This window comes from Cynoglossus semilaevis, chromosome 6 (genome assembly GCF_000523025.1).
Source record: "Cynoglossus semilaevis isolate Cse_v1.0 chromosome 6, Cse_v1.0, whole genome shotgun sequence".
Lineage (NCBI taxonomy): Eukaryota > Metazoa > Chordata > Actinopteri > Pleuronectiformes > Cynoglossidae > Cynoglossus > Cynoglossus semilaevis.
This window is the reverse complement of record NC_024312.1, coordinates 1,572,530-1,585,802: the sequence shown is the minus strand read 5'-3', so window position 1 is coordinate 1,585,802 and position 13,273 is coordinate 1,572,530. Positions and strand designations below refer to the sequence as shown.

At 41.8% G+C, this 13,273-nt stretch overlaps 1 protein-coding gene across 1 annotated transcript in view; it reads right to left on the bottom strand.

Moving 5' to 3' along the window:
* kitlga (kit ligand a) overlaps window positions 1–13,273 on the bottom strand; it is a 19,887-nt gene that overhangs the window by 3,759 nt on the left and 2,855 nt on the right. The window contains exons 2-5 of the mRNA XM_008311096.3: window positions 2,282–2,392; window positions 2,099–2,155; window positions 1,734–1,886; window positions 1,093–1,267 (exon numbers count right to left, since the gene is read on the bottom strand). Coding sequence (XP_008309318.1) covers window positions 1,093–1,267; window positions 1,734–1,886; window positions 2,099–2,155; window positions 2,282–2,392 — 496 coding nt within the window. The remainder of the gene's footprint in view (window positions 1–1,092; window positions 1,268–1,733; window positions 1,887–2,098; window positions 2,156–2,281; window positions 2,393–13,273) is intronic.

Genomic DNA, 13,273 nt, shown 5'->3' with positions numbered 1-13,273 from the left:
GAGGCACGCGAGGCTCCGGCAGCTTCAAGGGGAGCGTGCCAAGAGCCGTGTCCGTGTTCAGAGCGCTCTCTCCCGGCCTCGTTAGGCGAGACGTGTCGCCACCACCTACACAGCCACCCTCCCCCCCCCCCCCCTTTTCTCCCCCCCCACTGTCACTATTCTGACCCTCAGCTCTGAACTGGGTCATGAACTTCACTCTGAGGGGACTGGCAGTTGTCCTCATGAAACAACGTGTCCCCAAAACAAAGGTCTTTGTACAGAAAATTGTCCTCAGGATTTCAGCAGTACAGGTACACACACACACACACACACACACACTCACTGACAGAGAAACAGCGAGTGCTTGGGAAGATTCGTCTGTGTAATCAACACTTCCACAGTAACGGTTTTGTCCCTTTCTTTCACAGTCTCTGTCTGGGGACATCGTCCCTCAGTCCTGTCTCCCAGGACCATCTGAGCACTGAGACAGTTCACAGGTTTTATCTCCTAATAAGTTCTTGTGAAGAGATAATGGTAAAAGCTTCTCTGCAGACCCACAATAGATCTGTCCTGAATAGAACCTGTCTACAATAGAGACCACAGAGAAAAGCAGCGGCGACAAACCCAGTCCCACAAACTGCACGGGATCTTTTCACTGGAGAAACGGTGAGTTTTTCACCAGAGTTTACGATTTTCCCAAATAAACGCTAAACAAAGTTGGTTTTTTTTTGTTTTTTTTTTCCTGAAGAGTTGCTGCTGCCCGGTTGGTTGCATCATAGTCAAACGTCCTCTTATGACAGAGGCTGTGGTGAAAGGACTACTGGAAAACAAGGGATCACAGAGTTTATGGAAGATGATTCTGGAATGCATGGAATAAGAGATCAGTTTGACCTGGCCTTTGTCAATGGTTCAGTGTTTGACGAGGTTTCAAACGTGTGGCTTCATCACTGATCAGTGATCAATCAACATTATCTCTGTGATCATCATTCATCACATCTGCTCGATGTGCCGCAGTGTTTTTTATTATTGCGTGTCGGCCTGAACTACACTGACGGTGGCATCAAGTTTCACAAAACAATGACAAGGAGAGAAAAAAGAGACAAACGCAGCTACCCTTTAAATATTCTTCTGCTTGGTATGGTGTGGTGGGACAGGGGAGGGGGGTGCAGTCGTCTGAGTCTTCTCTATTCTGTGCAGCTAAAAGGAAGGTTTTGACAAAGTCAAAGTATCGTGCAGTCTGCCACTTCTCCTCCCTGTAGTGGCACTCAAACTCAAACATGATTGGCTCCTGCAGAGACAACGAGAAACCACAGATTTTTAACAAACAAACAATATCAACAATATAGAAATGTAGACCTAGAAAATGAGAGTGAATTATTATGAATCATTGGAATTTAATTTCTGAATAAAATATTGTTTTAGCATCAAAACACGTTGCATTCAGCGCTCCTTGACAGTCCATTGGTCTGTATTTGTATTCAGGCAACTACATTATGTACTAGTGTGTACTAGTGTGTACTAGCCTGGGATCAGTAAAGTACATGTATCTATCCAGTCTTCAACTAATGTTTTGAAGAAGACCTGGAATCACAAGTTGTCTCGAACAAACGTTCACCAATCAGACTGAGAGGAAATAATTAAAAACTATGGAATCATTTGTTATTTTGGAATTCTTCTGCTCTGGATTCTACATTTGGTTCGTGCTCCACTCAATCCTGAGACGTTTTTTTGCGTTGTGTTGTGTCTTAACTCACCAAGGACCCCATGTTGAGCCTCAGTTCTTGGAGCATTTGTATGAATATGCTAATGTCTTTTCTGTTGGTTGAAATGTTTCCAAACTTTTGGGATAAATCCGTTAAACTCTCCTCCAAGTAGTAGACGTTTAATTTGACCCAACACATTACACCCTGGAGGAAAAAAGAACGGAAGAGGAAGGTCAAGGTCAAGGTCAAGGTCAGCTTTATTGTCAATACCTTCACATGTACAGAACATACAGAGGTATCGAAATTACATTCCTCGAGAGAGAGTGTCGTACAATCAGTAGGAGCAGTTAGGTCTCCAAACAAAGTTGGTGTTCATGCTTTCATTCAGTCATTTCTAAAGGCTATTGCTATCTTACCTCTTCCTTTGGAACGTAACGAACAGGAATTTTATAATCTTCTGGAATATTATGTCTCTGGAAAAAGTGGAAAAATAGACCAAATGTTGAAGGAAATACCACTGAGAGAATTCCAAGAAAAAGTCCTGTTCAGACACCTTGAAAGTTATGCAAAAGGAAATGTAATTTTTTAAAATAACTTACCAAAATAGCAAGGGTAGTGATGTCATCTGTCACTGGGTTGACGTCAAATTTACTTGAGTGCACTTCAAGCGTGATGAACAGCAGTAAATAGACACAGACACGTATCCAAATCTGCAGAGCAAACAAAGATCTTTTAGGTCCCAGATCAAATGTCATTCACCTCAGAGCCACACAGGTGAACACTGAGCCTCGAAGAGTCAGGGCTTCTTCAGTCGCATTTCTTCATGGTTCACAAAGTAAATTATTTAAATAGCGACATCAGATCAGGAAGTTTGCCATGTAACCTGCTCTTACACAAGCTGTACCAAACTGTTGGTATATAAACTGACTAACAGCACCAGCAACTTTAGTTTGTGTATCACCTTTTTGTCACACTGATGACAACGACACTTTAGTTTGTGTATCACCTTTTTGTCCCTCGTTGTTTGTTCCCTCCTAAAGGCGTCCCTCAGGGTTCTGTACTTGGTCTCCTTCACATCCCCTCCAGTGCTCTGTGTTTACACACAGCACTAACTTAATACAACCACAAGGAAAAGTCTCTGATGTCGAGCTGTTGTTTGTGGCAAACAGATATTTTCTTAAACAAATGGGGTTTAGAAGCCTTAGCACTAGCCCCGATAATCTCCATGCTTGCTATCCTAAAAATGACAAATCCCTGTAGATGCAAAGTCAGTAAAGACATCCATCATCATCCATCATCATCCATCATCATCCATCATCATGGTCTTTGAATAAATGATCCTACAGAAAGCGTCCCTTCACAAACTACCTCAATAAATACTGTTTATGTTTTTATATGGACTTATATGAACCAGCACCAGCATCATCACCAACCATCACATCAATCCAGTGCTCTCAGCGATTGCTAACAACCCTTGACGCCCGTCCATGATTTACAGGATTGGTCGGGTCGATAACAGACATGTTTCATTGGATTACTCGTAGTTTTAGTTTGAGGAAATAACTGCTCTAATAATTAAGAGAGAATACAGTCATTTTGTAAGACTTGACAATGTTCTGCTTGTGGGACTGGGAGAGAGGTTAATATGCTACAACAAGTTAGCATATATATCATGAATGTCATCTTTGCTGCCAAACAACTTCAGACACAGCTCCTTCATCATTCTCCTTCTCATACAGTTTTATGACTTTAACTTTGATATCACTTGAGGGCGTAGCCTAAAAACATGTTGGCAGTTTGTTCCTGACTGTAACTGTTTTAACACGTATGAAAACTCATCAACATCTTGATGCTGATTTTTATTATAGTGACAATTTGATGTGTTGTATTTTTTTTCAGTATATTTCCATGTTTGAAAATATTGTTCATTCTTTACTGCCTCTAGTTAGCCTGCTTCTTGTTAGCCTGCTTCTAGCTAACCTGCTACGATGACCACCGTGCCAAAAACATGCGCTCAGCTCTTAGGTAACCAACGTATGAATCCAGTCCAGATGTTCTCCCAGCTTCAGCAACACCATCATGTTGTCCCTTTGTTTACTGCTGCCTTCTTACCTACTAATTCATTTGCGTTATAATGTATTAACAATAATGGACTAGTGGTCAGACTAGGCTACTACGTTAGCTTGTCATGTAGTAATAATGAAAGGCTGGGCTTGGCTTTGCTGGTTCAAATCCTGGCCTTGGCAGGACTGTTTCATGTAAAAGCTCAGTTGTTACTATCTGGTATAACGCAGTCATGACAGTATTTTGTATCAAGTGTATAAACTACCACACAAGTATTTGGACGCGTTCTAAGCTGCTGGTATATTTTGATCAAATTTAAGATGTAAGGAGGATGGATCAATCTGTAGTGAAGTTCAGCAGTTGGACTGGTGTGGTTTCCTTTCCTAATTAATTTAGTTCCAGTGGCTGTCGTTACTTGTGCTGCAGCCTTTAGTAATTTGTTGTTTTTAATTATATATGAGGATGACCTAGTATCTCCTCTTCAATCTGGCCGTGTTATGCAACAGACCTGATTGTAATGGAGATTAGTATCAGTCTGAGCCCATCCCAAAATAAATGAGCTGCTTGAATGAGAAATTCGGCTTTCTGCTAAATAGAGCTTTAAAGCTCTTAGCCAATGAAACAGAGGCTTTCTACTGTTCGGGCACATGAACTGGTACAACAGGATTTCTTTTTTCAAATAATGATCATTTAAATAACGGTTTCATGATTGGTGTTCTGCAGGAACTTGTTGTTTTGTAATCACCGACACAGTATCAAGCTACATCTGAGGTCATTCTTTAAAATCTTCAAGGTGATGTCGACGCCCACATTCCTGCAGTACGCACATCTGACAAACAGAAGCTCGAGAGGAAGAGAACAAAAATCCATTAACAGTGGCAACAGTGGGTGGCAGGAAAAGAACCATTGTGTGGGATGTGATAAGTCCAGGAACATTTTAGTTGGCAAACAAAACCAGTACCGGAGCAGAAAGAAGCAAATTTAATGAAGCGCTGGTTTACGCTGTGTCTCCAACAGGTATGTGTTCCTGCGCCAAAAGTCACGTTTTAGTTCTGTAAACTGTTGCCGAAAATCGAAAGCATTTTTGTTACAATAAAAAACAATACAAATATTGTCGCGGAGCTGCGTAATGTTTATCCCCAACAAAGTCACGTCGGTTCATTTTCTCAAAATTGCAAATAATGCGTTTCATCCACTTTGCAAAAGAAAAGAAGGTTCAACATGAAGAAAACATGTTGCAGCTCTACTAACAAACAAAAACAAGCCAGTCAAAAACACCACAGACACGTCCTGCCACCAGTCCCTTCCTCTGAGACATGAATCATACTGTGGTCGTGTTCCACATCAGTCGACAACAGCCACAGCGTCGTCTTTGTTCCCAGTCAAGTCAAACACATACGGATACATGTTTGACGGAACTACAAGCTCTCTTGACGGGTCCTTCACCTCATGACCAGCGGCCAAACCTGGGACTGTGAGCCAGGGGTTTGGGTTTGAACCAGAAACTGTTACATTCTGTTGAGAAACACACGCTGCTGTGAAATCTCACAGCTGACTTGACTTTGTCACAGTTTGTAGAGTAAATTCATTTAATTATCTGTTACTGCGGCCACACAGTGGTTAGTGTGTTCCACTAACAGCAAGAAGGTCACCGGTTTGATCTCCAGTTTCTTTGAACAGGCTTTAAATNGGGGACGGGGGGGTTGGGGGACGGGGGGTACAGTATGTTAAGTTTGAGAGTGAGTGGTTCAATAACCACAATGTGACCCTTTGGTGAGCTGGCAAATGGATGAAGATGATTGGATGAATCATCAGTTTATCTAATCATGTGTTTAACTGGAGCTCATCTTAAGGTCGTCGTTGATTCTCAGCCGAAAAAACCCAGACATTTTCAAGCTTCACTGAGCGACTGTAAGACACGGAGGTATTTTCTCCCTCCTTCTTCTTCTTCTCTCTCCTCACTCTTTCTCCTGGCTGATCTTTAACAAAAAACAAATCCCCCACATGCTGAGTGGAGATCTGGGAGAAGCAGGGTTCTGTTTTAAACACGCTGCCTTTGAGCTGGATCAGGTGCAGCCCTCCAAACTGAAGCCTTGATTACTGTGTGATCGAGTGCAGCTCCAGAAGCCTGCTCAGCCACATCTCAGTTTTCACTGCCACTTTGAACCCAAGGTGTCATTAGCTAAACACGCTCTCCAGACGGCCGACCTCACGGACTTCTTAACCACATAATCTCATAAAAGCCGACCACACAACCTTACATGACATTAGCCTGGCCTGGCAACAGGCAGCCTGTCAAAGGCAGATTTGTTTTAAAAGTTGGACCATGCAGTGTGAAGTTCAGTGTTTCATAATAAGGATTTAAAAAGTCTGGTGGAGTTTATCCAGACCAAGGTATTTGTACCATGGGGTCGTAGGCTCTTTCGGTTTTCTGGCACTGGCTTTGACCCAAACTGTCATCGCCCGTTAATAACAATATTCAGTTTTGTTAAGCTTTCACACAAATATTTTAAAACAATTGCAAATGCAACTCAAAACGTTCTGGATAAGGTGGATGGACAGATGAGATAAGATCAGGAAGAAATCTTATCTTATCAGGGACATGTTAAACATTGCTCAGGCTCAGGACACAAGTTTGTTATCAAGGCTTTTTTCTGGACACAATAAATCTAAAAATAAAAACCTCCTCTGGATGAACTCCTCAGCTTCTGTTTGTTTAAAATCATTTACAACTGTTGGCACAAACAAAAACGAGTTGACGGTGCCAGAGTTACGGCGATTCTTATACATTCAAACTGACTTGGTGGTAAAAGAGAAAGATCCAGAGGAACGTGTTCGACAAGTCACTGACGGTTGTTGGCAGCAGCGAGTACGGATTAAAAGATATCTTTGAGCATAAAGAGCTGACGATTTGCTTCTCTTCCTTTTGGCTGAACAATCACGTTCCCAGGATTAAGAGTGAACCTGGTGAGTGGCCTTCACCAGTAGAACTCACCACAATGACTTAGACCACGTTAGCCAATAGTTGAGCTGCTTTTCTTCAAGTGCATTTCTCTACGACCTTATTTTCCTGGTCTGCACGTCTGCGTTGTTTCACTGATCAACGTTCTTGTAACTGCACAGTAAAAAAGTCTTGTTACGACTGAGGAACTGTGAAAACGGTTTGTGTTCACTTGAATGTGTAATACTACGAGTGAACAAGGATGTCCGTACGTCACCCGAATTCTATCATCAGAAAACCCAAAGACTAACTTGATGATCGGTGGCTAAAACAGAACAGTTTCCCTTCTATGACGTCATGATGATGAGTCGGCAGGAATACCGTTACGTCGATGCCCTGTTACTGCCTTAGTCTGATTCTAAGATTCAAGAAGTTGTACAATCATGTACAGTCGTACAGTAACTACAGTAACACCTGCTCCTCAGGACTGAGTTTTACAGTGTTAGTGTCGGTGGTAACAACACCTGATGTGATGTTTAATAAACTAGCAAGTGGTTCCTGTTATTCATTAGTTATAATTAAACATCAGATTTGTTGAGGGTGAGACTGAATCAGAGCGGAAAAAGATGAAGCCGACGTACACCTGCCAAAACAATGACAGACTCATTACTGTCGGTTGTGTCAGTACCAACATCCTACACTGTGCCCAGTCACCTCAGTGCTCCAATTACACAGTTTTAACTGAACTCCAAAGGCAGAAACCAGCGTAGTGTACCATACCTGGATACGACATCTGACTTGGTCTTAATGACGACAGTAATGAGCTGAGTTTGTGTCTCATCATCACATCTCTAAAAATCCCAAAACATTTGCCTTGTCATGTCTCACGGACTACAACCAAAGGTGTTCACAGTATGGATGTTCTTGGACTAGTTCACCTGGAAATGCTCTGCTAGACTAGGAAGTTGTGCCGTTTATAAAGATAAAGAGTAAGAAGAAATGAGACTTCTATGATTGTGTGGTCACCGAGGAACTCCTTCAGATCTACATCCTGCAGATGCAGAAAGTGAAATAAAAGAGAAAACAAAAAGAGAAGAACACACACCAGAGACATGGACCACAGTACGGCACCAGCGTGAACGGTTAAGAGACAACGTCATGTGTGTACTTGTGATGTATCCAAGTGTGTAGTCTTTTACACGGTCTGTCCTTCACAGAATACTTCTTGGATACTTGTCTACTGTGTTTTTACCTCTGTGGGTGGATCTTTACTTTTTGGGAAGTTTTTTGAGAGGCGGATTCACAGAAACATGGAAACATTTTATTTTTGTTTTGTGACAAAGCATATGTGGCAAAGAAAACTCTCAGGAATCTTTAATGAGACCAGACCTCAGCCTGGCCCGGAGAGAACACCCAGTGAGCAAAACAAAGTGAGTGGAAGATTAGTGTGAACCAAATGTTGCAGTCTTTTAACTGAATATTAACAAAGTGTCAGCAAGCCAACAAGGATTAGGAGTGAAAATATAATAAATAATACGGTTATGAAAACATTGGGAACTCAAAGGGAAGACAATCCCAAGCTGCTGAACACCGAGGCGTGAAAAGTGTCTTTTGGCTCTGACCGACTTTGTTTTTCCTTGTTCCCTGAGTTGAGCAGCATGTGGCTGGAGATGAAGCAGTATCTTAATCAAATAGCTGTCTTCCAGACTCCAAATGTGTTATGAAGAATTACCTAAGAGGATTGGTTCTCCTTCTGGTCGGACGTAGGATTTCTGATCTACGGATGAAGTTGATGAATGAGACGCCCGTCTCTGAAAGATCTGGTGGACCTACATAACTCCAAAGGGTCGGTGTCTCTCAGAGCAACTTTGATTTAAAAAAAAAAGGGTTCAAAAAAGAGTTCAGATCAAATGCACCGGTGTTTTCTGGTGTTTTCTTTGAGAAACTAAAGCACAACTTCATGATCCCATCACGGCACCTTAAGCAGCTCCTCTTACTGTGTCACGACAAGGACTGATAAACTGTACCACGGTAATTAGTCCTTCAGTACTTGAAGCATCCATTCGTTTGACTCACTACCTGAGTTTTGCTATTTGTGATCTCGTTGTGTCGCGACTGTTGTGTCGTGTTAAGCAGTGGTGGCTCGGTGGACTTGGTGCTGGAGGGTTTCAGGTTTGAGTCCACCAGCTATATCTATACATAATAATATGGAGGGTAGCCCCTCTAAATGGACAAAAGATGTGAAAAGCTGCATAATTCAGATTACAACTAAATCTTTAAATGTAGGAAAATCCATATATATATTTTGGTAAATTGTTCACAGAGCATTATTTAATAAGTGGTCCACGTGGACTACCCTGTAATAACCCTAGATCGCAAATAAGAAAACACTGTTGTTGCCAATACCAAGGAAATCTTCAGTAAAAGATATGTACACTGAAAACGAAGCTGATTTCACTAAGAAACACTTTCACACCGTGCAGCAAGGATTAAAGGCATCGTGGATGTGTCAACATTTCAGCTCCGGGCTGAAAAAGGCTGGCAGGCCTCCAAACACATGACAACCCCCGCAAGTGCTAAGAACCGATTTTTCTATGCCTTTACAACCAACCTTGATGGAGTGTATTATCTCAAACGGACGTTTTAGCTTCTGAAAACATGCTTCTGTGAGGATGTGACACCTTGTGAGTTCCTATAACGACTATCAGCGCCAGTGCACTTTTCAGTTTAAGAAATTTGGAAATGACAAGTTTTACAAGGCTTGAATTAAACATTTGTCAAAATTGTCCAACAAATGTTAAAAGTAATTTATGGGCTACTTTTTCACTAATATCGCAGCAACATCACTGAAACTGTTGCCTAGGGTCTTTTTTTGTTGCACCCTAATGTTTACTTCATCTCGTTGACTGACAGGTGTTAAAGGTCATGATTTTGGCCTCTGGACTTTTAAAGTCCTTTAAAACCAACATGTGCTCATTGTATTTGTCTGAGGTAAAAAAAAACCCTGTGGACTTGGACTGTCCATTAGTCCAGATATTGACGTATCACACGGCCTATGTTAAACTTCTACATTTTCTTTTTATGCTTTTTATATTCCAGCTATGTTCCAATTTGTACAAACACAAATAATTGTTTGTGGATCAACCTCTGTGTTCTCTTCTCATTTCCCCCTCTCTCTTTCAATCACAGCAGCGTGTTAGAACACAGTCAAAGGAGGGGGCTGTTCTGAAATGGATTTTTTTTTATCGTCTGCATAAAGAAACACTTCATCATTGATCCAGCTGTCACTGTGTGTGTGTTTTTTTTATCTTGTGCTACATGTGCTTCTATCACTCTGTGTTCCTGATGTAGGAGAACGTACCGTAGAACTGGTGGCAATGTGGAAATCATTTCCATGCGAGCAAATTGCCCTCTGTGACAAGAGATATTCTTACATCAACTTGATATAATTGATTTTAATTTTCAGGGAAATGCCTGGCAGCAGAGGGATGTTGCCTGGCCCAGTCAGGATGACTTGGTGCATATTTAATTATCCAGAGGTCCACATGTGTATAAGTACGAGCACTAAAACCTCAAATCATTCTCTCACTTTAGGGCAATATGCCAACTATGCAGAAATGCAGCAGTAAAAGAATGACCCAAATACACAATTTAATGAGTGCACTCATTAGCCGTGGGATAGCGAGCGTGCTTATTAGGTAGGATGTTTTACCGGATAAACAAAAAAATGATAGGCCAACCACACTACAATTTGTTACAGATTCCATCATCCAACACCCCCACAGCACAGAACCTATAAAAAACAGATGATGAAAACACACAAAAGACATAACAGTTGACTCTGTTATCTTAAATGTTATCTTTAGTTGCGTATAACCTCCGATGTACAATCAGAATGTACCACCGTTATATGTAATTTCTTATACATAACTGCACTGGTAGAAAGACCAGGAGTTCACCACCGTTATATGTAATTTCTTATACATGGTAGAAAGACCAGGAGTTCGCCGTTAACTCAAATATATTCAGAGCTTTAGTGTCGTCGGTTCTGAACGGTAGACAGAATCAAGTTTGTAGCGATTTAATAACAATACGTCACGTTAGTGGATGTCATCCCTGGAGAGAACTTGACTGATATTAATGGACGGAGGTGAACGGAGGTGAAGGCATTATAGTAAAACAGTACAACATACAAGTTCATATAAGACTTAAAGTGCAAATGCAATTTGTCTCAAATTAAATATAAAAACAAATATAAAACGTGTTCTTGTAGGGATGTCCGATATGATACGATATGATGTTGTCTGTAACGAGGGCAGATGTGTATATGTCGTATAGGGAACATATACGGTGGCGGACCGACAGGAAGTGAGTGTTAATATACGGCAGGTGTGGAGCTGTTGTTAAAGTTAACTGCACACTGTCTCCCGTGTCTCGTCTGGAACTTTCTATATTCTACGAACAGAACATGTTAAATGCTGTCAGTGCTGAATCCCGTCTCAGACGATCGCATGGAAGGATTTGCCCGACAAGTTGTGGTAAAGTCAAGAAACGTAAATCGTGGTAGATTCCAAGCTATGCTAACGCTAGCCAGCAGTTAGAAACTGAGTGCAGCGAGCTAGTTCGTCAGACCTCGAGGGAGTGTGTTGGTGGGACGTTAAACGACATCGCAGAGAGGCGATGCTCCAAAGCTCAGCGCTAAAGAGGAAAATGGATTCACTTTGCTACATAAGTTTACCAGAAAACTTTTCGTACTTTTCCAATTGGCCCAACTGGATTCGACGGTTTGAAAGATTCCGTGTGGCAGCAGAACTGGGCAAGAAAGACGAAGTTTATCAGGTGAACTCATTAGTTTATGAAGATGAAAAGAAAGTGACACAAATGTGGACTATTCTGACAGCAGTAAAATAAAAACACCCAAACCTCCACTGTGGTCGTTCCATAAAGTAAATAAAATGAACTGTTGCCAAAACTGTTAAACCAATAAACTTAATCAAAGGGATGTCTGATATGGTAACGGTGTGTACCGGTGAGAAGCCCACACAGGTGATGACACTTCCACACTGACTGCTGTAGAGCAAACAGATGTACCAAGTACAGAAAGGCAGACTCCCAGGTTTCTGCCAGTGTTTTCTCACACACGTTAATTTTACCGCACAAAATTGTGTGATGAGCTACAGAGACACTTTGAAACCCAGTTCATATAAAACTTGAAAAGAAAATTACAATCTCCAAGTGAAACAATAATTGGAAAACAACTTGTTAAAAATACCAGTAACACGACCGTAGTAACACGACTGTAGTAACACGACCGTAGTAACGTGACCGTGTGACACACAAACCTGATCATGTCACAGTAAGCACATGCCTTCGACTCAAAGACGTACCAAATGTTTTAGAGTGAAGTAGAGGAGACATGTGTTTGTCATTTCAAGGCATGTTGTAGCCATAAAATGGAGTCTTCAATAGAGCGAGGGTTTCAGAGCTGTGAAGACGCCTCAGACGGCCAGTCCAAGTGTCACTCACGGATCTCATTTAAAGACGTCGACGGCCTGACTCAGAGGACGGATGTGTCGCTCACATGAGTAATTGAAAGGGTAATTAAGACAAGAGTCAGATTAATCAGTGCCAACACGAAGTAAGTCCCACACAAGCATTCATCTTGACTGGTGAATATCTGTTGACACGGTGTTTCAGCAGCTCCACTGTTTAGCGCTCACTAAACTTTGATCAATGCAAGACACTGAGAGAAATGTCTCCTCTAATGTCAGTACATCCAACACACTAATGTCAGTACATCCAACACACTAATGTCAGTACATCTAATGTCAGTACATCCAACAAGACACTGAGAGAAATGTCTCCTCTAATGTCAGTACATCCAACACACTAATGTCAGTACATCCAACACACTAATGTCAGTACATCCAACACAGTAGACAAGGTCTCAGCTCAGACTTCTCTGACCTCTCTGAGGGAACGCTCATGAGACTCTGAAGAACCGTCAGGTGAATTGACCCAGAAAACATCAAAAACAGAACCACTGAATAGTAATGTTTGGTTGGTATTATTACCACATCACATTGATCCCAGGCCAGACCCATGGGCACATTAAAAGACATCAGTGAAATTAGGTTGTAGTGCACTTGGAAACGGGGGAGGAGGGTGTAGTTTGGATCAGACCAGATGCCAAGACAACACACAAGAAGCAAAGTGAGCTGCCTTTAGCAACCAGACAGTCGGTGGATTTATAGCCTAGCTTTGGGCCCGGACCATGTGTGCACCTAAATCATCACTGTCCAATTCCACCTCACCTGCCTGGAGATTTCCTGACCACTAAAGAGAAAAATGGAAACCAGGGCGAGCCGCTCCACCAGCCCTGGGGAGCAGGAAGTTGATGAGAAGATGTCTTGAATTTTCTCACTTGATCCTTCCTAAAAGGTGTGACCTGCTGACACTGAATCAGCAGTGAATAATCTTGGATTAGTTGCCCCTTTCCAACAGTTGCCCCTGTTTGTTTTTTCTACCTCTTACACTTCATGAGAATTCAAGTGTGCAGCATTCTTCCCTCGAGGCTTCGTGTCTC